General features: G+C 50.5%; 1 protein-coding gene across 1 annotated transcript; it reads right to left on the bottom strand.

Moving 5' to 3' along the window:
* Positions 1-23,010: 23,010 nt before the first annotated feature.
* On the bottom strand, positions 23,011-25,618 carry LOC146865373 (uncharacterized). The gene is made up of 2 exons (XM_085640731.1): positions 25,091-25,618; positions 23,011-23,991 (listed from the first exon to the last, which is right to left on the bottom strand). Exons 1-2 carry the CDS (start codon positions 25,470-25,472, stop codon positions 23,117-23,119), a joined length of 1,257 nt encoding a protein of 418 aa, XP_085496857.1. The 5' UTR covers positions 25,473-25,618; the 3' UTR covers positions 23,011-23,116.
* Positions 25,619-27,057: the final 1,439 nt, after the last annotated feature.

Below are 27,057 nucleotides of genomic sequence, written 5' to 3'. Positions count from 1 at the left end.
ACTGTCTCCTGGGGAACGACCTGGAAAGTTCCCCCTGGGGACAAGTTGAGCGCAAGACCCACCTAGGGATGATGGGCCTCCCTGAGTGGGTGTGCGCCACCACTCGATCCATGGCGGCTCGACTGACCCCCCTGAGGGAAGTCGACGACGCCCCGACCCCTGAAGATGGGATGGTCCCGGCCGAGGGTCCCCACATCCCCCCACCAGAAGAGTCGATCGCCAGTGACGAACCCCAGCCTTCCGACTCCACCCCAGACACCGAGTTAGGCGATCTGCCCGAATTAGTCCAGTGGCGCCATGAGGGGGGCCCCTCCCGAGAGGAGTTCTGCCGAGAGCAGGCTACCTGTCCCTCCCTGGTCGGGCCCCGGCAACAGGCAGAGGCCCAGGCCGCGGGCGACCAGACGGGGACGCACCGGGTGTATTGGGAGAATGACCTTTTGTACAGCGAACAGAAGTCGATGGAGCTAGGGTCCAGCCGGGTGCTGGTGGTACCCCTACGCTTCCGAAACCTCCTCCTGGGCTTGGCCCACGACGTTCCCCTCACAGGCCACTTGGGTCAGGACAAAACATACAGTCGCCTCGTGACTCACTTCTACTGGCCCAGAATGAAAGCGGATGTGGAAGCCCACTGCAAGTCCTGTCCCACGTGCCAGGCAAGTGGGAAGAGTGGAGGGAAGCGCAAGGCTCCCCTCCAACCCTTCCCTGTCGTCAGTACCCCTTTTGAGCGGGTCGGGATCGACATTGTAGGACCTCTGGACCCCCCAACTTCCCAGGGGCACCGGTTCATCCTCGTCCTGGTGGACCATGCCACCCGCTACCCTGAGGCCATCCCCCTGTGCAGCGTCACGGCCCCCGTGGTGGGCAGGGCGTTGATGGGGATCTTCTCCCGCATGGGTTTTCCCCGCGAAGTCGTGAGCGATCGCGGTACCATCTTTATCTCCCGATACATGAGGTCCTTATGGCAACAGTGCGGGGTGTCCTATAAGTTCACCACCCCGTACCACCCCCAAGGAAACGGCCTGGTAGAGCGGTTTAACCGGACTCTGAAGGGGATGATCGCAGGCCTGGAAGAGCCCCTCCGGCGTAAGTGGGACCTCCTGCTCCCCTGCCTCCTATTCGCATACCGAGAAGTTCCCCAGAAATCCTTGGGTTTCAGCCCCTTTGAGCTACTCTACGGGCACCCCGTCAGGGGGCCCCTCAGCCTGGTCAAGGAAGAGTGGGAGGCGGCGCCCCGAGACCCCCCCCGAGATGTGTTCCGTTACGTCCTGACCCTCCGAAATCAGACTAGGAGGTTCCGGGAGATGGCCGAGGCCAACCTGGAGGCGAGTCAGGAGGAGATGAAGCGCTGGTACGACCAGCACGCCGTGCTAGTTGAGTTTCAGCCGGGCCAGCTGGTGTGGGTCATGGCCCCCGTGAAACCCTGCGCTCTCCAGGATAAATGGACCGGGCCCTTCAAAGTAGTTGAGCGGAAGAGCCCGGTAACGTACTTGGTAGACGTCCAGTCACCCCGGGACCCCCTCCGGGTCCTCCACGTGAACCGCCTCAAGCCCCACTTTGTGCGGACGGAGCTGAGCCTCCTACTGGCCACTGATGAGAGGTCCGAAGAAGAGTCAGATCCTCTCCCTGATCTTCTGCGCACCAAGGAGAAGGACGGCTCCGTAGAGGGAGTGAACCTCTCCCCGTCTCTCACTCCCCAGCAACGTGAGGATTGCCGCCAGCTCCTAGGGCAGTTTCCGGACCTTTTCTCCCTGGTCCCCAAGGTCACCGACTGGTGTGTCCATGATGTGGATACCGGGGACAGCCCGCCAGTGAGGCACCGAGCCTACCGAGTCCCTGATCGGGTCCGGTCCTGTATCCAAGCCGAAGTCTCGAAAATGTTGACCCTAGGCGTGATCGAACCCTCAGACAGCCCCTGGGCCAGCCCCGTGGTCCTGGTCCCAAAAGCAGCTGCCCCCGGGGTCGCCCCGGAACTCTGCTTCTGTGTGGACTACCGGGGACTCAATGAAGTCACCCGAGCCGATGCCCACCCCATTCCCCGAGCCGACGAGCTCATTGACCGGCTCGGGGCTGCTCGGTTCCTCAGCACCTTCGACCTCACCTGCGGCTACTGGCAAATTGCGCTCACAGAGGGAGCCAAGGAGCGGTACGCCTTCTCCACCCCGGATGGGCACTATCGCTTTCGCGTGATGCCCTTCGGGATGAAAAATGCCCCGGCCACCTTCCAGCGACTGGTAAATAGTGTCCTGGCCGGGCTGGAAAAATTCAGCGCTGCATATCTCGACGATATTGCAGTTTTTAGTTCCGAATGGAGTGAGCACCTCCAGCACCTCCGGAGGGTGCTAACCGCCCTACGCCAGGCGGGCCTCACCGTGAAAGCCAGCAAATGCCAGATTGGGCAAGGTTCGGTAACCTACCTGGGGCACCAGGTCGGAAGCGGGCAGGTCGCCCCTCTACAGCCCAAAATCGACGCCATCCTAGCCTGGGAGCCCCCCACTACCCAAACAGAGGTCCGAGCCTTTCTGGGCCTCACGGGCTACTACCGGAGATTCATCCGGAATTACGGCAGCCTGGTCGGTCCCCTCACGGGACTCACGTCCAAGAAGCAGCCCAAGAAGGTGCAGTGGTCCCCTGCCTGCCAAGAGGCGTTCAATGCCCTGAAAACGGCCATGTGTACGGCCCCCGTCCTCCAGGCCCCCGACTACTCCAAAGAGTTTGTGGTACAAACTGATGCCTCCGAGTATGGCATCGGGGCAGTCCTCTCCCAGGTAAATGACCAGGGTCTAGACCAGCCCGTGGCCTTCCTCAGCCGAAGGCTGTTGCCCCGGGAACAGAGATGGAGTACCATCGAGCGCGAGGCGTTCGCCGTAGTCTGGGCCCTCAAGAAACTACGCCCTTACCTGTTCGGCACCCATTTCAGGGTCCAAACCGACCATCGCCCCTTGCGATGGCTTATGCAGATGCGAGGAGAAAACCCCAAACTTCTGCGGTGGTCAATCTCCCTCCAGGGGATGGATTTCACCGTGGAACATCGCCCTGGTACAGACCACGCCAACGCCGATGGCCTCTCCCGGTTCTTCCGCCTCAGCGAGGAGAACCCCCAAGAAGATGGGTAGTTCTCCCCGGCTTTCAGCTGGGGGGGACGCGTGTTAGACCCGGCCCTCGCAACATAGTCAGACCTGACCCCTGCACCTCACACCAGCCCCGAGCCCACGGCCTAGCCGATCCTTCCCACCCGAACACACACACCCGACCCGGACTTCCCCCGTCCGTGGCCTTCCTCCTTCGGCCAACCCGGGCCCGCGTGCCCACTTCATGCACCAAGATGGCCGCCGGCCCCAGCGCGACCCTAGCCGATAGGCGCCACTCCGGCTGGAGGACATCGCGCTCCCCTTGGGATGAGAAAGGGAGGAGCAGTTTTCATCACACCTCCGCGCTTCCCTGGGAAGGTGGGTTTCGATCGACCCGCCGGCCTCCCCGAGGGCTGGCTCCATGCCTGCTGGGTGTCTGGGGCTCCTCCCGACCCGGCCCTGAAAGGATCAAAGGACAATGGCAGGAAACCCCCAACAAGCGACCCCCAGGTGACAAGACCCCTGCCTGCACAGACTCCGGACATCAAAGAGGAGTTGCCCTATAACAAGGGGTGCTCTGGGACTGTCCGGCAGATTCGCCTTGGAACCACCTGAGCCCTGCTGAGTGACTCGCGGCTCCCTGAAGATCGTAAGAACTCCGAACTTGTGCTTGAGCCCTACTGAGTGACTCGCGGCTCCCTGAAGATCGTAAGACCTCCGAACTTGTGCTTGAGCCCTGCTGAGTGACTCGCGGCTCCCCGAAGATCGTAAGACCTCCGACTTTGTGCTTGAGCCCTGCTGAGTGACTCGCGGCTCCCTGAAGATCGTAAGACCTCCGAACTTAGACTCGAGCCTGCTGAGTGACTCGCAGCTCCCACAGACTCTCTTGGTCCCGCCGGACCCCACGACGACAAGCGTATCCCCCAGCTCGAGGATTGTGAGCTGTGCGCTGGGTACGCTCCTGCATTTGATTCCTATCCCCAGAAACTGTCCCGCTACCTCCTAACCCCCGCCAAGACCTTGTGAGCCCGCGCTCTCCTTGTATATATTTTGCCTTGCTGATCATAAAGATCCTACCACTCCGATCTGATAAAGATTTGCTCTTAAGAACTCCTCGTGTAGTGTCTCTCTGTCGTGTGGTGCCGAGTGTACGATCCTAGATACGAGGTTCCTCCCCTGAGGAGTCTCCCGCCAGTGCCCGGCTACGATACCTCAAGGGTGGGTCTCAGGGCAGTCAGGGCCCCTTCCGGGCCCCTCTGAGGTCGCCTTCTAACATTGACATGGTGCCAGAGGGAGACAATACAGAAGCAGTGGTATCGACTGACATGTTGTGCAGGCAAGTGCCCTCTCATGGGTTCTGCCTGCCTTATATCTGCCTTGCTGGCCTATTTCATTTACAGGAGTACAGAGTGATTGGTCAGACTCATTTGCATCCTACGTTTCCTCCATTCCCTTTAAACATACACCAGTGACAGCCTTTGCATCTTTCGATTTTGCAGCATCATGTCAAGTCAACAACCACTTTGCAACAATGTTAAATGTGGCCAACTGATTTTTCCAGATCACATGATGTAAAATTTTGAACTTGAAACTCGTTATCCATGACAACCAGCATGCATTTAGGCCCTAATACTTGTCCCTCATGTGTCCCCATTGTAATTCTTAAATCCCCACACAGGTACGGCGCTTTTCACACGTACCCCTAGGGCACCATCACTACAGTGATACGGGCCGTACTCACGCGTGTACGGAACGTACACGCGTGAGTACGTGCCTATCACTAGGCCCTAAGGTACCCCCAACTATAGTGATAGGCACGTACTTACGCGTGTACGGACCGTACACGCGTGAGTACGTGCCGATCACTATAGTTATGTTACCGTAGGGCCTAGTGATCGGCACGTACTCACGCGTGTATGGGCCGTACACGCGTGAGTACGTGCCGATCACTATAGTTGGGGGTACCGTAGGGCCTAGTGATACGGCACGTACTCACGCGTGTACAGGCAGTACACGCGTGAGTACGTGCCTATCACTATAGTTGGGGGTAGCGTAGGGCCTAGTGATATGGCACGTACTCACACATGTATGGGCCGTACACGCGTGAGTACGGGCCCTACACATGCCCTCAGAGCGTGTGTACTGCGTTTTACAGCTTACACTGGTGATCGGAGGCACACACGAAAGGAATGGAGGTGTCAGACTCGCACAAGGCTGTACATCAAGTCATTGTCAGTGCAGTCCTTCATGTGCAGGGCCTAGGTGTGTCAGGCAGTGATGTGGCACATGTCTCCTCATGTTGTGGCACAATAGATGTGTGATGAGCTGTTTACACATGTCATGTGTGATGGGGCACTACGTGGCACACTTCCCCTTCACACTTTGCACATGTGTGCATGAGCGACACACGTGTCAAGCACTGCATCACTGGTATGGCACAGTCAGCTACACCCGCAACTGTCCCCTGATGGCAGGTACACGGATAATTACACCTCACATGTGACTCCCAGTGAGCCATGATGTGACTCTGTCATGTGTGTGTCATGTGTTCCCATGAGCTTTCTGTTGGCATTCCGTCAACTCCATCTGCTGTTGCAGCATCCAACATGTGTCTGTGTGCATATGTGCATGACACACATATACGCACACCATGCCACATGTGGACTCACATGTTACATGTGTCATGATGGTTCGAAGATGACTTCCTGACATGAGGCAATATCTGCGTTGTCTCAATGTCTGTGACATCAGTTTTTGACATGGACCCCTTAATGGAAATATGTGTCATCTGTCTATTTCCAGATAACATGTGACCTGTGTGTCTAGACTCCCGCCAGCTGTCTGTATGAGATGACATACTTCAAATGCTGATATGTGGATGTCTGTTACTCATGTAATGTGTCTGGCTTGTCACTTACACTAGCAAACAGCTTTTTCATGGCATGTCACGTCAACATTGCCATGCAACTATTGTGGCTGGCTCTTCGTAGGAGTATCACCTGGCTGGCCCACGTGTCCTGCATGTATTGCACAGCACAGACTCTGTATTGAGCAGATGTGTATTAGCTGTTGAACATGTGCTCACCTCAGTGACATTGGTGTGGTACTGTACTCACTCTTCGTTATTCCTTCCAAATCTCTGCAGGGCACCGCCTCTCCCCACACGAATGCCAGACCTGGATGCCATGCATGAACATGACTGCATACGAAGATACCGCTTCTCGCAAGAGTTGATAGAGGACTTGACCCGCCGGCTTGCACCACACCTCCAACCACAACACAGGTATCCTACAGCTCTGACCCCCAAGGTGAAGGTGATGGCAGCACTACATTGTTTTGCCACCGGCATGTTTCAATTGACCATAGCTGATGTCGGTGGCATGTCCAAGACTATGTTCTGCCGTGTCCTGCATGATGTTATAGAAGCCATGTTGTTGCACCTGGATGAATTCATCCATTTTCCCACTCGCGAGCAGTTGACAGGTGTCAAGGGTGAGTTCTATGCCCTGGGAGGGATGCCTCATGTAATTGGGGCCATTGATGGGACACATGTGGCTTTGGTACCACCACAGGCACAGGAGGTAGCCTATAGAAACAGAAAACATTACCACTCCATTAATGCCCTTGTGGTGTGTCTTGCTAACATGCTGATTTCCCATGTCTGTGCACATTTTCCAGGGTCCGCACACGATGCATACATCATGAGGCGTGGCAGGGTGCCAGAAATGATGCTGCAGCTGCACGCGGAACGAGCATGTCTTGTTGGTGGATATACTCTGTTAGCCCTGTGCTCAGCGCTATCTTTGTATCTTACGGCATCTCCTGACCCACTTCTTCACATGATGTTTCCATGTAGGGGACTCTGGCTATCCCAACATGCCATGGCTGATGACGCCTCTCCGCAACCCCAGAACAGCTGCATAACACCGGTACAACGACACCCATGGGCAGACGAGGCGTGTGATTGAGAGGACGTTTGGACTCCTGAAGAGCAGATTCTGGTGCCTCCACAAGACCGGTGGCGCCCTCCCATATGCCCCGGTGAAGGTCTGCAAAATCTTCATTGTGTGCTGCATGCTGCACAACATGGCAGTGGAGAAGGCCGTGCCACTCATCCTTGATCCGGATGAGCAGGTTCATCCACCCATGGAGGATGAAGGGCTCGGGCACGGGGCAAGTGAGGATGAGGATGAGGATGAGGATGAGGACATCCGGAGTCAGCTTATCCGCAACTTCTTCTCATGATGGTGAGTCCCTGTGTCTGAGTGTGCACGCTTTGAGCCTTGTGTGGCATGTGTTGCAATGTGTGTGTCGAGCTGACTGTGTGCTAAGTGACTTGGAGGTGTGTTCTGATGTGTCATTGAAGTGATGATGTCATTCCACACATATTAGCTGGGACACTAAATTTGTTAAGGGCATGGTGACAACATCATTCCTGTAGAGTACATGTACATGTCTGCGGATTACTAGCTCTTCACTGAATTGTTGTGTGTCTGTCCTCCCCAGGTTCTTGCAGCTGTCATCTGCTCATGTCATCATTGCCCTCCTGCTATTCCTTATGAGTATTGCAACGTGTGCTAGATCAGAGTTACATGCACAGACATGGTGAAAAGTCATTTGGGGTAAGGAGTGCAGCAAGGCATTTTGTGGGTGGTACGTGTTTGTGATATGTAGGGACTGCTCCTGTGCATGTTGTGTTACCATGCATACATGTCGACTCACCATGGGCCACAAGACGTGTTGCATGGCTCCCATGAATTGATGGTCACCCTTCCTGACAGTCATCTGTAATGGTGTGTGGATTCTGATGAAGGCATCAATGTGTGTATAACGTCTCCAAGGAACATACGGATGCTAATGGTGGACATAGTGTGGGACATCCCCATATGAGGCTCAATGGGGAATTGTAGACTCTCCGTGTGCAGCAAGGGGTGTTAGGCTCAACCCCTTCACTTGTGTGCCAGCTCAGTAGGATTTACACATCTGTGTGTTGAAGGGGGTGTCCAGTGTAGGTCACACATGGTCAGCCAAATGACCTGTGAGTCTGTTCCAATTGATGCATTTCCCTTAGTGTGAGGCTGAGTAATAAAGGTGTTTGTCACACTCCAAGGTGCCTCATCTCTGTCAATGCAGGTCTCTTGCCACTTTGCATGCGGCATATCTGGCATAGTTGTGGAAGATTATGCATAGGAGTCCATGTGTAGTTTAGCAACATGCATGCAGTTGCTCATGGGTTAGGCTGCCTATTGGGATGAAGTACATGGTCGTGTATGTTTTTTGGCATGTTGGTCCACACAATGGACCACCAACAGCTGCTGAGGGTGTGTCTCCTGTGCGCAGGTCGGCATTCAGTTTCCTGATCCGGTGTCATGCTTCTTTGGTGATTGTCTCTGGGTGTGCCATGTGACACTGGACACTCCTTACTTTACACACGCGGCTGTTGCAGTTGTCCTTCTGACATCTTAGTCTATGTGTGCAAATTCTGTCATTTTGCAAGGAGATGCCGCCTGCTGCTGCGGCCCCTGCAGCAAGGGCCAACAGAGTATCCAGATTTGGCAACACACACGCCTCCAGGATGCTCCTCACTTCCTCCCTCCACCCATTCATTTTGCTGTCCTCAGCTTGTCTATGCCACTTTTGCCGCCACACGGTGCCAAAGGCTGGACCATCAGCATATGCAAGGTGCACATTGCACCACCATCCTGTCCTTGCATTACCCACATCACACTACAGTCTGATGTATCAGCCACACTCCGGGCTCTGTCCATCCACACATCTAACGTCTGCTGTCAGACATACCCTGGGCACACACACAACACCTTTGCATGCTGAGTGTGCAACTCCAACTGCCTACACTGCGCTGCCCCACCTTCCAGGCCCTGTCACACCAACCAGGTCACGTCCCTAATACTCCCCACCGGCTCTGTAGCCCAGCAAGGGCATGGGAGTGGGACTCAAGGCTTCAGCATGTAGTATGGTGTCATCGTCTGGGACATGGCACAGGTATCATCTCTCAGCATGTCAATCTACAGAGTGTCCAGGACCCCCCTCTCCACCATCACATGCGCACAGCACCTCATCATCAGCTCGTATGCCATTGACAGCCAGGTGCTCCTCACCCTCAACAAAGACACAGACATTGGCAGTTCCATCATTCAAGTATGCATGAGATCCATTGATGAATGGCTGAACACGAGCCACCTGAGGTTGGTCTTGTACAGGACTGAGGTGATCATCTGAGGATTGTCCCCTTCCAGCTGGGTCAAGTGCCTGTGTCCCACCCGCAAAAGCCCTACACAAGCACCCAGTGGCCACACACACAAGATGGTGTGCATCATGTTTGGCTCGCTCACATATGCCATGCTAGTCCACAGCATCTGTACCTCATGCTGCAACGCCCTCTGCATTATGCACATGATCCACAGATAGATCCACTCCAAGAAAAGACAGACCATCCCCAGGTCCATGACAACATCCGTGTCAAATACTGCCCTGCCCTCTACGGAGCAAGTACATCCAAACTCCCAGGAAACTGGTCAACTTCTGCACACCTCAGATTCAACACCCTGCGCCCCAGCCACCTCACCGTCCACCATGGATATCTGCAATGGATCACTGTCTGCTGCAGGATGACCTCCACACTCCCCACCCACACTCAGGAGCCAGTCCACAACCCCGACCCCAACCAACCTTGTACGTCTGTCATCCTAGATCCCGTTGAGCCATCTCCGTGCATCCAACCTTGCCCTGGCCACCGTTCTGAAGTACTCCAATTTTTGAGACCCCAGAGGTGCTAGGGGTAGCACCCTATGACTTCGAGTACTTCCTGATGTGGTATTATAAAATTCTGCATATCTTGATAATATAACAAAGAACTTGGCAACAGAAGCTGAAATATGAAAAGACATCTTTATTAAACTCAAATGAGTGAGACTACGTCGCACAGAAGCCTTAGCAACTGAATGAGGCAGTCTGCAGAACAGAAACCAGTCTCCTCTTTTATGGAGAATGTTACGCTCTGGGCAACACCGCCCTTCTCTTGCAGTTGGTCATTCACATGTATACATTGCAAACGAAACGGCAGAGTCATGATGACCATCCCACATTCCAGTTAAGCCAGCCCGTAATTATTTACCCAGCAAGGCTCAGATCCCACATCAGATATCGATAGGCCCCAATAAACATGAGCATCTCCTGTTTTGGGAAACAAGCCACAAAGCAGGAACAGTCAGGTGTGAAAGAGATTAGCCGGAGGCTTGTGTAGGATGAAAAGACTTTATGGTGTGTCAAGCCCTGATGCTAATCACAGGTGGCCAGAGGACGGGGAACTCGTGAGACCAGTTTGACCTGGGGTGGCGGAGCCAAGCTGCCCAGGTCACAGAAAAGTCAAAGAAAGGCACATGTGCTCTAAAAGGCCCGTTTTTGCTTCATGCTATATAGCCTATGTGAGGGCAACCATAAGATGGCCACCGCTACAAAATGGAACCCACGGAGTCAATGTATAATAACGTATACATAGTGCATTCATAGCTAAAACGTTACACAAAGCACTTGTACATACCGCATTGACCATTCGCGGTTCGCTAATACCGGGATAGACAGGGGTAGGGCCCTGCCTCCTACGCGGTCCCAAATTTTAAAGTACGACAGTTCTTCACATCCACTGTACTCCAGCATACAGGACATTGTTCTCCCACCTGGCCACACATACCTGGGACTCCCTCCCCGGGAACCTCCACATGAGCCATGACCTCTACGCCTTGATGATGATCTCCCAAATAGGTCTCTCCGCACAGCTTAGCAAGCCCCCCCTCAGCAGCCAGAGGCCATCACAGTGAGTGTTGTGCTCCATGCCTACATTGAATGATACCTTGTGACCCATGTGTGTCCTGTACCAGACTCTGATCCCAGGGTATGGATGGCTGGAGTTGGTTCAACACTCAGCCATAGTTTGACATTTCCACACACATATGTCGTTGAATGATGCAAAATGACAGGAACGTTTCATGTCCAAAGTGAAATATTTATTTACGGTGGGGTAAGTGGTTTGGTAGATGCAATTGGGTGCTGTACCGGGGGAATAGAATCCAAAGTTCACAGGGGGAGATGGTATCCTTGGCATTGGAAGTCATCAGAGTCCAGACCACAGTGTTGGTCATCATTGGTCAGACTGTGACCAGCAAGTCCATGTGGCAGAGAATGTCATTGGATGAGGTGCTGCTGTTGTGCCAGAGGGCCAGGTGCCAGGCCAGGTGACCTGGAAGATGGGGATGGTCCGCTGACTCTCACGGTCTTTTCCATGAACGACCCACCTTCCTCCGGGGACCCTCAGATGCAGGCCTTGACGATGCTGGGGATGCTCCGTCAGATGAATCCTCCTCCTCCTCCCTCCCTGTGTCTGGTGCTGGTCTACGCCTGGTGGCACAGGGAGGGTTTGCCAGGCTTTGGGCGATCTGACGGAGTGATTGACTCACGTCCCTGTGCACTGCCAGGAGCTCAGCCAGTCTTGCCTCCATCCGTCCTTGGTGTTGTTGATGACTGGCATGATGCTCGACCTGCAGGTTCTCAATGTCATCGAGGGTCCCCTGCATCTCGGAGAGTCTTGACACGACCTGGTTGATGCCTCTGGTGTCACGCCGGTATGAGTCCAGGATGTTGCGTATGTGTGTGTCTACTAGCAGTCCCTTGACTGTATATACAAACTTAAGTAATTCAAAAATGTAATATTCACACTCTCACGTTTTTATAAAAATAGTTACCATTTATTATTTATAAAGCATGTTCTGCATCACCATTAAAAACACAATCTATTCTAGTCCCTACTTAACATTGATCTAAGCAGAAGATTTAATCCCAAAAACATATTTGATTTAAACATAAACAAATACAAAAAAGCTAAGATATCATTTGATACTGCAAATAATCAAAATGTAAACAGAACAAATTGTTACATTAAAAACGCCTCGTTATGAACCCGCATAACTGAGAAAACACACCATACAAAAGACATTACACTCTGTCATATATTGACACATCCAAAAATACTACTAGACTTTAACCACTTATGGGATGTTTTGAGCTCTTTATCACTATAAGTGTGTATCCGTTTCTGTGGATTGTGTGTTTCATAAGCGTCGACGCGTTTCGATAGGCTTTATTTTATGCCACTATCTTCCTCAAGACCATGGATAGAGGATTTCTCTCGGTATTCAATGCTTCTTTCCTGTCTTAAGAAAGAAATATTGTTATTGTTTCTTGGAAAAACCGGTTTCCAATGTAAACTCATATTTATTTGCAATTTTCTTCATTTCTATTTTCCCTTCCTCATCACCTGGGACCTTGGTAATTGTACTCCTAGATTATGTATTCTCTAAACCATCTTAGTCTCACCAGATGTTTTTAAAAAACATTTTTACCACTTATTTTAGGGCCTAATTATCCACATATATATCACCCTTCTTTTTTTTCCCTTTCTCTTTTGGTGTTTCCATTGTTATTTTAAAAAGTCTCATGTATTGTGAAACATCACCCTTTCATCCGTATTTCATTGAACGCTACTTCTTTTCATGCAGTAGAAACATTGTGAGTCCTATTTTGCCTTGTTACTAATCTGTAAAGATTATGCCTGTGGTTATATCCCAATTGTCGTTTGTCAGTTGTAATAATTGGGACAAAGAAAATAACTATCTACTTACGTTATTGATGTCGTTATTATGCCGACATTGTTCTTATAATTCAATCTCTATTCGTCTGTACAACTCGGATGCTTTTGGGGATCAAGCCTGTGTGAAATCCTTCGTGTACCATACACCCCGTGTCCTGAAAATAAGGATTGAAGAGAACTTTTCTGATTATATGAAACCTCCCTTGGGTTTCTGTACTACCCTCCTTGCTTCCATGACCATTTTTATACTACATCTTTGGTCCGATAGATGTTTGTACAAATATTGTACTTGGTGGATTAACAACTAGGGATAAAACAAATACATTCCTACCTTTCTTATTCTGCACTGTTGTTCTCCCGCATTGTCCTTATTAAGTACAGTCTGTCCTCAGCTGCATCAGCGAAAGGCTTATAGACGGGACCGTTATGGATAAATTGTCCTTCGTATTATTGGCCCCCTATAGCCTAAAATGAAGGGGTTGGAAAAGATTACTGTATATCTCCCGGAACACGCGTTCCTTCTATTTTTCCACCCATTACCCAATCTATCTCAGGGATGGAATATATTCCGGCCCGTTGTCTTTCAACCATTAATCTTACCTCGAGCACGCCGATTGTTTCATGAATGCGGGGAAACGTCTTTGGTCCTGCTTACGCTGTTCTACCTATCGGCCTTTCTTTATTTCTGGTCCATTCTACCATGTGACTCGTTTCGGCCAATGCTGGGTCGTTGTTCCTAACACCTTGCTACTTCTCTTAGAATCCCTTGTGCAAGCTGCAGTGCTATTGGTTGTCTTTCATAATCTCCTGCTATTGGTTACAAGTTTGTATATTCTTTTTTTGTCCGTGTGTAACTTTATTTCTTAGTACCCGGACATTTTGTTCACGCATTATTCTACAATAAACTGTGTTTCTATCATGCCCCTTCAAATAGTTGTTTCAATTGATCTTTTTATACAGTTATATACGGTGCACTTTCATATTCCTTGTAACTTTATCCATAATGTGGCCACTTTTTACATCGCATTCCTAGGTTGAATAAGATGGCTCCTTTATCATCACTCTACATTGCTCCTATACTGAGGGAAATGTTATTAGGGAGCCTACTCAAGCTTTCCCACATGTACCTTAATATGATCTGATGGTCATCATACCGCTATCTGGTAATGATACTCATCCAATCTTCTTTTGAGTTAAGGCCCCTATCTACTGTGTTAAGATAGCACATGAACCACTGTTCTCGTTGTTTTCTTCTAGTATTCAAGTCTCCTCCTCTCCTATCTATTCTGATCTTCTCTAGTATGAACCATTTGAATTCGTTACATTCATGTTTCATTTGTTCATAATGGTCCGTTAGCGGAGCTTTTTGTTTCTTATTCCTGATTGCTGATTTGTGTTCCACCAGGCGGGTGCGAAGTTCCCTACCTGTCTCCCCTACGTATCCTAAGCCGCAGGGACATATAAGGAGATAGATAACATTTTTGCTGCGGCAGTTGTTTAAAGATTTAGCCCATATCTGTTTGTTATTATGCATTATATTTTTTGTTTCAATGCACTGTGGGCAGATCGAACAGGTCCCGCATTTGTAGTTGCCCTTTGCTATCTCTCCTGTCAGATTGTTTTGGATATTGTTTGTCTGTTTGTAAGTCTTTACCAGGGAATTACGAATAGTCTTGTTACGTCTAAATGAAAACAAAGGTTTTTCCAATGTCTTGTTGGCTTCGTGGTTTAAAATTTTCCAATTTCTGTTCACTATATTTTTTATTTTGTTGCTCATATTAGAATATTGTGAAACAAACACAATTCTATTAATTGCATTGTCCTTTCTCTTTTTATTAGTCTCCAATAGGCTTTCTCTATTGTAAAATCTAGGGGCCCGATTCACAGAACAAACTTAAGACTAAATCCTAAACTTAGTACCATTCTGGTATTCACAGAATGCACCTAGTACTTCTGGTATTCACAGAATGAACTTACTACTTTTGCGATTCACAAAATGAACTTAGGACTTTTGCTATTCACAGAATCCATTTACGACCACTAAACTTACGTCCGCACCCGGGCCGGATTTTCCGCACCCGGAGCCGAGTTTCCGGGCCCGGAGCGGGAAGCCCGCATGCGGGCCGGAAACTCCGCTTTAAGGGCGGAAATTCCGTTCTCGGGCCGGGAATTCCGCTCTCGGGCCGGAAATTCCGCTCTCGGGCCGGAACATCAGAATTGGGACCAGACTACATCACTGTTGCCATTGATCATTTGAGCCAAGGGGAAACACCTGTTCAAGTCCCTACCATCCCCCACCATGCATCAGCTGACGCACTCCAGCCAATCCCAGCCAACAGCTCCAGTTAGCCATCATGTTGCTAGTGCCTACCATCCCCCACCATGATCCAGCTGAAGCCAATTAACACAGATTGACCAGCAGCAAAAAACATTTAAAAGCAGCACACAGTGAAGGCACCGGTTTGGTCACACGCAGTTTGGATTTCCAAGCAGAGACCGGCCAAGAAAATGGAGTTCATGAAGAGAAAGCGGAACTTCACAGCAGAGGAGACCACCATGCTTGTGGAGTTCATTGTGAGGCACCATAAACGCCTCTATGGACTCCCACCCTACTGCACCAGTGGGAGCCAGAAGGCAGCCCTGTGGCAGCAATTAGCCACTGCTGTCACAGCATTGGGGGAGGACAGGCGCACTGTGCAGGACGTCAAAAAGAAATGGCAGGATGAGCGGCTGAGGGTAAAGGATAAATACGCCAGGATGGAATTACAACAGATCCTCCCAGCCGCACAATCTGGACCACGCATCCGCCTCACCACACAGGAGGAGGACATCCTGACGACCATACACCCCCACTTGGTCCATGGGCTGCCTGTCAGTGACGTCCGCTACGTGGTACCAGGTAAGTGGGATGAAAAGTGAAAGTGCATGAATAGAAGGTCTGTGTTGCACTGTCAGTGTGAATAAGGAAGTAGTCCAAAGTGTATTAATTAATCCGTAAGTCACAGACTCCTGTGTCACCCTCTGTATGTAGCACTACAAGTCCCACAATCCTTAGGGATGGAAATGGCAAATCCCTCCTCCACTCCTGAAAACATGGCCACTGTCCAGTTGCATTAATACACCAGCATGCTAAGTAGCAATTGACAAATTACAGCAGAGATGCCCCAGTAACAATGCCACACCCAATCCAACTCTTGTGCAACCGCGGATGCGTCACATTGACAATGCGGTGCACTGTGGCGCTGGGATAGTCAGATGGGTGTCGCAACTGATGGCATCAGGGGGATGCTCTGCTGGAGTAGTGTCGCAAGTGTGACGCAACTCCAACTATGTCCATGGACCGCCTACACCTAACGCTCAGGGCAACTCATTACAGGTGCGTCAAGCTGGTTTAAGTTTGCATGGCAACACCCTATGAAAAGTGACTACGTGAAATGCCGTCAATTACAATGCATCACTTGTACGAGGCATCACCAAATAAACACACACCCTGCAAAATCACAGCTGATGCATGTTTAATGTTGCGCAGGCCCGCACACCGTGAGGCATCAACATAGATGCATAACATTGGGAATAAGTCTGAAGCCCTAATTTTCATCTCAACTGCTGTACTCAGAACCTTAATCTCAGCAGCTTGGAAAGATACACAGGCCCCAACATTTCAAATGTGGTTATCCAGATTTCTAGGTATACATAATGTGGAGGCGGCTCTGTATCAACTTAAGGGGAAAAAATCAAGAGAATTGGGGTTGAAGATTTGGGCACCAGTGGCTGCCTGGCGCACTAGTAGATTGTCATAATCTTACTGATTTTCAGAATATAGCTACGTCTGGCTTCTAATATTTATATCTTCATTAGCTATACGTTCCTTCTCGCTCTCTTTCTTCCTCTGATTGTGGCAGATGGCTCTTTGTTTTACTATATGTATCTTAACTTCTAGATCCACATCGACGCCACATCATTCTATGATTTACAACCTCCAATCTCAATTAGACACTAGAAATGTAATTCGTCAACCGACTTCTACATGCCTTGTTCTTGCTTCATCCATATTTGTTTTTTTATTTATTTTGTTTTGGCTATTTTTGTAATTTGCTTATACCTCATTCAGCTTTCTTATTTAGTCAAAATGTTGCTATAGTGTAACATGAATCCTCAATAAAAATTTAAAAAAAATAAATAAATAAAAAATAAATAAAAAAAATTGGGAATACGTCCAAATGTGTCACCTGTATTACCCCACCGCTGTGACACAGAAGTGACGCAACTGCGGTGTTAATGTATTACAAGGGGCGTGGAAACATGCCACTAAATCTCTATGAAGTAAATCACCCCGTGCAAGCTGAAAGCACAAAGCAGAAGGTGAGAGAACCATCTGGTCCAAAAGTCAGACACCTATTCTGTTGTAAATTTCCCACCCTGCCACGCCACTACGACCCCAATGCACCACTGCTCCTACCTGCCCAGTCAGCAGCAGTACTGCAAAACACTGTTAGCATGCAGAAGAAATGGGGAAATCACAGAAATGTTCCACCAGCACATATTCCAGATGTTTAGTTTTCTCTCTTCTCACCCATTGACACATTCAGCCAGAGCACAGACAACTGCCGTAGCGGAGGTCCCTGCATCTACTGGGAGGCATCGCCACCGTACACCCTCACCGACTGGTAAGTCAAAGTGGCCAGGAGATGGTCAAAATGCATGCATTGCCAGGAGTGACAGAGGGACATGTAGTGCCCACATATGAAAGTCAACCAGAGATGTACAAATCGCTGCATTACTATTGGAGTAGTCAATGGACATCCACCTTTAGATAATTATAATTGTGAACAGCTGAAGACAATATATTACATGTCTTGGCTCATCAAACCTTCGTAATTGCTGAACATGACATGTTTTACAGCAACAGGACCAGACCTGGGAATCCAATCCTGTCATCGAGTGCCACAACTACTCAAAAGGGTGTCCCCACTATGTTGTAATGGTGTCTGTAGACGTAAGCAATCAAAGTAATTGACTGAAATATGGCAATGTTGAACAAGTGAGATCCCAGGGTCATCAGTATTGACAATGCATACACTGTCCAACTTTGAATGTTTCCAATATAGATCAAATGCCCAGTCCACACAGCTGGTCATGTACCACTTACATTGTCTGGCTTCTGGGTTGGCCATCAACAAAACACGATAGTGGACCTCACATCATGATCCGTAGACATGTCATTGTGATATTGGTTGCATCCAGGTAGTGGGCCCATTCGAAGTAATGTGGGAGCAATCATGATATTACGTATAACACACTAATGCTACGCTGGTGCCCACAACTGCTTGTGCTCATCCTTTGTGCCAGAAATCTAGTGCATCACATGTGGCTGCCGGAATGTTAAGTAGCAAAACACACTTATCATTGTAGGTACAACGAGGTCCTCCCAGAATCAAAGACACACACTGACTTCTGCTACAAGGTTGGCTGTGACATCTGTTCAGGGCCCACACACTGTTCCGGTGCTGGGCCAAGGGAGGGGAACCCAAGAATATATCAGGCTGACTGCTCAAGAAATGTGCCTTTCACGTCCGCCGTATGTTGCATGTGTATTACATTTACAACACTGTTGTCCTGCATCACAATATGCTCACATATGGCATTTGAACCCATGCAAGATCAGACCCTGGTGGCTAATGAAAGGATGACACAAAATGTATGCCAAGTGAGTGCAGAATGGACATTCAATAGTACCATGAGTCATATGAAGTGACCAAAACACAACCGGCTTGCAATTCAATGATAGGAAACACCATGATGAAAATAGCATGGCTGAGGCCAACACTGATGCCAGTAGTGTACCTTTGAGATGAATGTAGGGGCTGCTAAGGTGAATCTTCATGTAGTTACACCTGCTAAATGACTAGGCTGAAGAGCAACACGCTAATCCAGTGCAGGCAGAAGGCATCAAAGCCTCTCAGCCTATCCGCAATGTTGCATTCTGCTTGCCTCCTCTCCTACTGTATTCACATGTATAGGTGAGTGTTTGACAAAAGAGGTTTGGATGTCTGCTGTACAAGACACCAATCGTCGTCAGCTAAGTAGTACCATGATCTGGGAAATAGAGTACGCAAAGAGAGGACACTCAAAGGATGGACATAAGACATCTGTGTTCTCTCATACAAATATGTGTGACTTCATGCGTGGGGAAGCACAAATGAGCAACATCATGTCCCTGACAATTGTAAATCTCACACATGAAACCCTTTCTGACTTGACAACAAACAACATGAGACTCTGGAAATATGTAAGTCTGAATGGCAAAGGTGATAGCAGTGTAATGGGGAGGAATCCGGGTCATTTATCCCTTCCTATCAGTCATCTTCTCATACATGTGTGTCTGTTGATGTGTCATCTGATTGATGTCACTGCTGTGTGGAGGGAACGGCTGGCAACTGCTGCATGTGAGCAGGTGCCTAAATGTAAAGTTCAGGAGCTAAACATGCTGCACATAGTTCTGGATTACCCACAAATGGTCATTGAGAATGACATGTTGGCTCAGAGCTACCATCTCTTCTTGCAAAATATAGACCTGTATGTCTTATCACAGATGCTGACCGGATTACACCCCAGCAGCATGCACCATCCCGGGGACTGTATGACATCCAACCCTCGCGCAGCCGTCCTTCAGGTAATTCTAGCATGAGGTGTCTGTTGATGTGTCATCTTATTGATGTCACTGCTGTGTGGAGGGAACGGCTGGCACCTGCTGGATGTGAGCAGGTGCCCAAATGTAAAGTTCAGGAGCTAAACATGCTGCACATCGTTCTGGATTACCCACAAATGGTCATTGAGAATGACATGTTGGCTCAGAGCTACCATCTCTTCTTGCAAAATATAGACCTGTATGTCTTATCACAGATGCTGACCAGATTACACACCAGCAGCGTGCACCATCCCGGGGACTGTATGACATCCAACCCTCGCGCAGCCGTCCTTCAGGTAATTCTAGCATGAGGTGTCTGTTGATGTGTCATCTGATTGATGTCACTGCTGTGTGGAGGGAACGGCTGGCAACTGCTGCATGTGAGCAGGTGCCCAAATGTAAAGTTCAGGAGCTAAACATGCTGCACATCGTTCTGGATTACCCACAAATGGTCATTGAGAATGACATGTTGGCTCAGAGCTACCATCTCTTCTTGCAAAATATAGACCTGTATGTCTTATCACAGATGCTGACCAGATTACACACCAGCAGCGTGCACCATCCCGGGGACTGTATGACATCCAACCCTCACGCAGTCGCCCTTCAGGTAATTCTAGCATGAGGTGTCTGTTGATGTGTCATCTTATTGATGTCACTGCTGTGTGGAGGGAACGGCTGGCAACTGCTGCATGTGAGCAGGTGCCTAAATGTAAAGTTCAGGAGCTAAACATGCTGCACATCGTTCTGGATTACCCACAAATGGTCATTGAGAATGACATGTTGGCTCAGAGCTACCATCTCTTCTTGCAAAATATAGACCTGTATGTCTTATCACAGATGCTGACCGGATTACACCCCAGCAGCGTGCACCATCCCGGGCACTCAATGACATCCTGGCTGCAGCTGTTCACCCCTCGCGCAGCCGTCCCTCAGGTAATTCTAGCATGAGGTATCTGTTGATGTGTCATCTGATTGATGTCACTGCTGTGTGGAGGGAACGGCTGGCAACTGCTGGATGTGAGCAGGTGCCCAAATGTAAAGTTCAGGAGCTAAACATGCTGCACATAGTTCTGGATTACCCACAAATAGTCATTGTGAATGACATGTTGGCTCAGAGCTACCATCTCTTCTTGCAAAATATAGACCTGTATGTCTTATCACAGATGCTGACCAGATTACACCCCAGCAGCATGCACCATCCCGGGGACTGCATGACATCCAACCCTCGCGCAGCCGTCCTCCAGGTAATTCTAGCATGAGGTGTGTCACTGGCTTCGACTCCAAAGCCATGACAGAGATCCTGATTCCCCTCTGCATGTAATCAGCAGTTGTGTACAAAGTGAAATACAAATCAGGAGTGTCATGTGCCTGTCTGACAATTGGTGATGCAGATAATTGAGAATGTTGTCACTTCCCTCTACAGCTGCTGGTTCAGGGACAGCTAGGCCCGTGAGGAGACAGGTCCAGCAGGTGACACTAGGGGGGAACACCAAGGGACAGAGAGTTGTGGCTGGAGCTGGTGAGTTTGCCTGTATCTGTGTAACCCCTCAGTGCTATGGTGTGAGCTGTCATTTGTGGTGGTACCCTACACAGGTCACATGATCCTCATCTGTTGATGCAAAGTACAGTTGATACAAACCCTTGTTTTGCACCACATGTCATACAAGGTCAATCCCTAATACGGTTGCAACCTCTGTTCCAGGGGATGCTGATGACGAGGATGACAGGCCTATGACCAGTGCGGGCCGACGTGGAATCAGAGGGGAGAATCCCCTGATCCTCCAAGCTGTCATGTCGGCTGCAAGCACTGCTCAGGAGGAGGAGGAAGAATATCCTGAGGACCTCTGCTTGGTGGATGATGAGGACTACATGTCTGACGATGAAGATGGCAATGCGCGATATCGTGCCAGACTGGCTAAATCGGTCAGGGCATCAACTCCTCTGCCAAGCAACGTCCCTCCGCCTCCTTCCAGGCATGCCATGGCCTGTCCCCAGACTCGAGCAAACCAGCCACAGCACACACGCATCACAACACAGACATCACTCCCTCACAGTCCTCACGTCCAGGACCAACATGGTGGTTCCCCTACCCACTCTTCCCTAGACAGTGTATCCCTGCCAGCCTCTCCACCATCTGGGGGTAGTACCAGCCCTGTTGTGCTGCTGGAATCCCCTGGGCACCATTCACCTGCCCACAGGCTGACACCTCCCACCCCACCCCCTGCCGTAGGACCTGCACATCCCATCCATGGCAGACAGCTGCAGAGAGGGCCTGCACCTGGCTGTGATGACCAGTGGGAGCAGGACTTCTTCCAACAGCAGAGCGATGTGAGGCAGGACATTAGTGCCATAGGGGCTACCCTGTCCACCATGTCGGACTCCCTGCAGGACATGGTCCACTTCCCTCAGGCGGTGGAGAGGCTGAGCCAAGTGTTGGATAGGATGGATAGGACTTGGCAGGACATGTCCAGAAATATGCAAGACATGCTATCCATCCAGAGGGACGAGAGTGCAAGACATCATGCCTTGGCCATGAAGATGATGGAGGGCATTTTGAGAGTGAGCCAACCTTTCCCTTCACGGTCAACGCAGGGAGGGGAGCCATCATATCTGCCCACAGGACAGCACATCCCCACACCTGTACCAACTGCACACCAACACAGCGAAGGGAGACATCCACACCAGCGGGCTGAACTGGCACTCCCAACACCACCCCCTGTACAGTCACTCCCGCCACCTGCACAACCATCCCCACCTGTACAGTCACTCCCGCCACCTGCACAACCACCACCAACACCACCACCTGTACAGTCACACCCGCCACCTGCACAACCACCACCACCACCACCTGTACTGTCACACCCGCCACCTGCACAACCACCACCACCACCCCCTGTACAGTCACACCCGCCACCTGCACAACCACCACCAACACCACCTGTACTGTCACACCCGCCACCTGCACAACCACCACCACCACCACCTGTACAGTCACACCCGCCACCTGCACAACCACCACCACCACCACCTGTACTGTCACACCCGCCACCTGCACAACCACCACCACCACCTGTACAGCCATCAAGTGTGCAAACACCATCTGCCACAGCACATGTGGATGACCCTGGACAGTCCCTTGGACAGTACCCACCTCCACGTAGGCGGCGAGCCAGACCTGAGCACTCGGAGCGGTCATCCCCCCCCAAATTGCGGCGTCGCACTCACCAGTGACAGGAACCCGGGACAATGTGATCACGTGTTTGTGTGTGCACCAAATAAACACCTACCAAAACTAATCATCTGTTGTGTATCATGTCCTGTGTAACGTTGCAGGTGGCCTGGAGATGTGAGAAGGTATGTGTGTGTGTGACACAGTTACAAGTGTGACCCATCGTTGCAACCAGCCATTATGTGCATAGCAGATGACCCATCAAATATGTGTCCATATTCAGAACCAGACATTCAGAATGAAGTTAAACAAGTGGAAGTTATGAGTATTCCAAATTGTATTTTGAGAAGGTACATAAGAACAACCGTCCGTTTGGAAGGGAGAAAGGAAAACAAATGAAGATCTTAATGCAGAGGGAGATGTGAACCTGGATTGGGGTGGGGCAAAAAAAATATGACACGTCAGGGAGCGTCAGGGAAAACAGTCTATTTACAAGGGGAAAATGAAATAGTTGTTCACGTCTAAAGTCAAGTGTCCTTCTGGTCATCCTCTAGGACCACAATGTCCAGATCCTCAGAGTCCGATGCAGGCACACGTCTGGCGGGTGCAGGAACAGGCACCACTTGGGTTCGTGCCACACGAGGAGTACGGGGGGAAACAGTGTGGGGCAATGGACAGGGGGAGACATTGACAGTGGTATGGGAAGGGATTGGGGAGACAACAGACGACATGGCTGCGGGCAGTGAATTGATGGCGGTGGTGAGGGTGGCCATACATCGGAGCATGTCCTCTCGCATCATGCGTACCTCCATACACACTTGTAGCGCGATGCGAGCGGACATGTCTGGCTGACCCTCACACATCCACATCAGGTCCACTGGCACAGCCACAGGAGGAACAACACCGGGAGGGGCCTGGGGGGAAGAGGAGGGATGTGGTGCCTGAGGTCCGGAGCCAATGATGTTGGGGAGCTGGCGGCTACGATGAGGGGGACTGGTTGCAGGGGATGCAGCTGGGTCCCCCGATGGAATGGGGAACTCTAGAGGTAGGGAGGGGCTGATGGCAGGCCCAGATTGTTTGTTGGCCTGCCCCGAGGACACCTTTTCAGGGACCACAGGTGAAGAATCCTGAGGAGAGTTGCTCTCCAACACCTCATGGTCCGAGGTGTCGTGTTCACCCCCCCCCCAATCAATGTCTGCAGCCTCCACCTGGGATGTGGCACCAGCATCAGGGTGTCCCTTGTCAGTCTGGGTGGGCGCAATCCCCTTGCCTCTTGATGTTGAGGGTCCCTCCTCATCCTCCTCTTCCTCGCTGGTGGAAAGTGGGTGTAGCCGCCGCCGAACTGGTGGCCTCTTGCTCCGGACCAGGTCCTGCTGCCCTTCTGTTCCGCCAGCTGTGCCTGCTGAAATGTAAGCAAAATCCGAATGTTATGTTTGTGTCATGCAGGACGAGACACATTCATAGGATCCAAGGTCAGACTTATTTTCCTCTGATCACACTCAATAGTTGTCAGTGTCTATGAGCTGACATTACGTGTATGTTCACCGTCAGGTCCTGGATTGAGTCTGACATGGCCATCTCACGTGGATGTGTGTGGCTTACACGACTGTATTGGCCAACCCTCAACCTGGCATTCTAGGGATCTGTGTGTCCTGCCACAGCTACATGTGTAGGTTCCAAAAGCAGTCCACCAATGGAGAACATGAAGTCCAGAATCTCAGATTATGGCCATTCATAGGGAGTCGCAGCTATTTAAGGTCTGGACAAGTGTCATCTGCTTTGTAGCATTGTATGGGACACAACAAGTGGCGAATGTGGGTCACACATGCACTGAGGCTCTGGCCTATTTCTGTAGCCAAATTGTGAGTCTAGCCTTTGGCTGTCCCCACACATGTACTGACAATCCAGTGGCACATATTGGCTTTGGTGACTGATATGGTAATGCTGTACACCGCTGAACACTGGGGGAATTTAGTGATAGCTACCTGTACATGTGAAACAGGCCACTGAGGCTGAGACGTCTGTCAGTGAACACCCCTTGTAAATTTAGAAGCGCTTAAGAGTGATGAAAGGATGTCAAAGTCTGTCTTGACTCCATGCCACATGATGTTTTGTCACAATTGGAACCCACACTCTAAAAATGCTATGCAAGTCATAGCATCCAATACCCTTTGGCCTGCCATGCGCACACAGGACAGTGTCTGTACCATTGCTCATCCAATGCACACATGATTTCCTAGTGCCAATTGTAGTGGTGCGGGAAGAGCTGATTTCAGTCCAAATGCACAAATATGGCTCATTTAGCCAGTTGTCATGGCGAGACTCCAACTCCCAAAATGCACTCTGCCCTGTACAGTCCATATGCCACAGTGTGCCTTTTTAAGCTTGGTTACTGCTGCATGGACACGGAATCTGTGAATGGAGGCATCGGACACACAATGGTACAGCACTGTTTCACTCACATCATACTCCCAGACACATTTAGCATATGATGCACTTACCATGTCCCTGCTGCTCCTGCTCCTCCAGCTGAGCATGGAGGGTCGGCCAAGCTGATCGCAGGACCCTCCTGTACAGTGGGGATAGGCGAGGACGATGCACATGGTGCTGGGAAGACTGGCCCACCAGCTCCTCAGCCTTGTGCCGGGCCCACCGTTTTAGGTCCTCCCAGCGCTTGCGGCATGCCCTCGCACGCCTGGTGTGGACTCCCACTGCACTGCAGCGTTCGGCGATGTTGGCCCACAGCCTGGCCCGGGCTGCATTGCTCAGCTGGTGTTCAGGGTCCCCATATAGCTGAGAAAATTTGGCCAGCACCCCCTCAGCCAAGATGTCCAACTCACTTTCAGTGAAAGGGGGTGCCTTCTCTTCGTAACCCTCAGCCATTATGGGGATAATAAGAAGGATGAGAGCAGCAGGATGTCAGAGGATCTGTCTGTGATAGAGGATGACTCAGAATGAACACAAAATGGCAGCAAACTATTTCCTGTGATGTATTTCCTGCCTCCCACTTCCTGTAAAACATTTCCTGAATGAAATTATGTGTTCCGGGTCATTTTCGGAGTTTACGGCCCGTAAACGCAGTTTCCGGTTCCGGAGCGGGAGGTCCGCACACGGGCCGTACGCCGCGTGATCGGCGTTTCCGCACACGGGCCGTACGCTCCGTAATCGGAGCTTCCGCTTTTTGGCCGCAAATTCCGAAAATGACCCGGAACATATTTTTCCATACAGGAAATGTTTTACAGGGAGTGGGAGGCAGCAAATACATCACAGGAAGTAGTTGCCTGCCATTTTGTAGTCATCCAGATCCATCCACAATCTGGGATCACATCTACTGCCATCCTGCTGTTCTGTTCTGGATAAAAAAGTAAAGACAGTGCATGTGAGAATTAATTAAATGTGACAAGAGGGTGAAGTGACCATTTCAAGACATGTCTGCAGTTTCTGTTTCAGTTTCTCATGCTTTGCATTATGGTACATGTAGTCCATATTAGGTGCTCATTTGCAGAGTTGTGTGATGTGTTCCAGAACATTGTGTTTGAGAAGTGTGGATATATCACTAACACAGGGGGGCAGAGTTACGGCTACGGACGCATCTCTGCTAATCAGCAGAGATGCGTCAGAAGAGTTGCGATGCATCTGCCCACCCGTGCGCCAACACAGATGCGCGGCATTGAAATTTCGGTGCACCGTGCAGCTCGGATGTGCAGATGCGTACGCATCCCCCGTTGGAAAGGCGGCGCATTGCTGGAGTTGCGTCGCATGCACAACGCAGCTCCAGCAAGGCTCGGGGGTGCCCTATCCCTATGATGCTGCATCAATCCTTACGCCTGCTTCAAGCAGGCGCAGGGTTTTGACGCAGCATGGCCTTAAAAGTGACTGAGTGAAATATTCTAGATTTTTAGGAGGCGTTTCTGCGCACGGAAGGCCCCCCCCCCTGCACCAGAACACCTACATGTGGCGCAGGCCTTTACAACGTGACGCATCTCCCAGATGCTTCATATAGTACATTCCCCGCAGCATGGGGCTGGCTTTGCACCACCGCAGCGTCACAAAAGTGACGCAACGGCAGCGTGAAAGGGCCGCAAAGCCCACATTAATCTGCCCCATGGCGTCTGATTGACCCATTGCATCACTCACGTCGTGGGCGCATCATTTGTGGGGGAGTAACATCTGTTGATGGCACAGGGCCGACAATGCTATGGTTATGGCCTTTTCTGATTAAGAGACCCATCCTCATGAGGTCCGGCTGTGTCATGCATCTGTGGCTATAGATTCTTTCGGGACATCCACTACACTGATCGCTGACATGGGCACATGTGCTGATGCAGGCTCAACGTTTTGACTACTGTCAAGAGCTGTGATTAACATGCAGTTAGTGTGGCTTGCAAAGTAGCCTCAGGAAGGAATTTATTGACACAGTCGTGTATATCCAAGTTTCATCATTGGCAACAGACAGCAATCCACATTT

The sequence above is a fragment of the Triturus cristatus genome, chromosome 2_1 (genome assembly GCF_964204655.1).
Source record: "Triturus cristatus chromosome 2_1, aTriCri1.1, whole genome shotgun sequence".
NCBI lineage: Eukaryota > Metazoa > Chordata > Amphibia > Caudata > Salamandridae > Triturus > Triturus cristatus.
The sequence above is the reverse complement of the archived record's forward strand: the minus strand, read 5'-3'. Positions and strand labels throughout refer to the sequence as shown.

Coding starts and splice junctions, on each gene's coding strand:
- LOC146865373 (XM_085640731.1), bottom strand. CDS start 25,472: ATGGCTGAGGGTTACGAAGAGAAGGCACCCCCTTTCACTGAAAGTGAG. Junction 23,992..25,090: donor GCAGGAGCAGCAGGGACATG/GTAAGTGCATCA, acceptor CTTACATTTCAG/CAGGCACAGCTGGCGGAACA.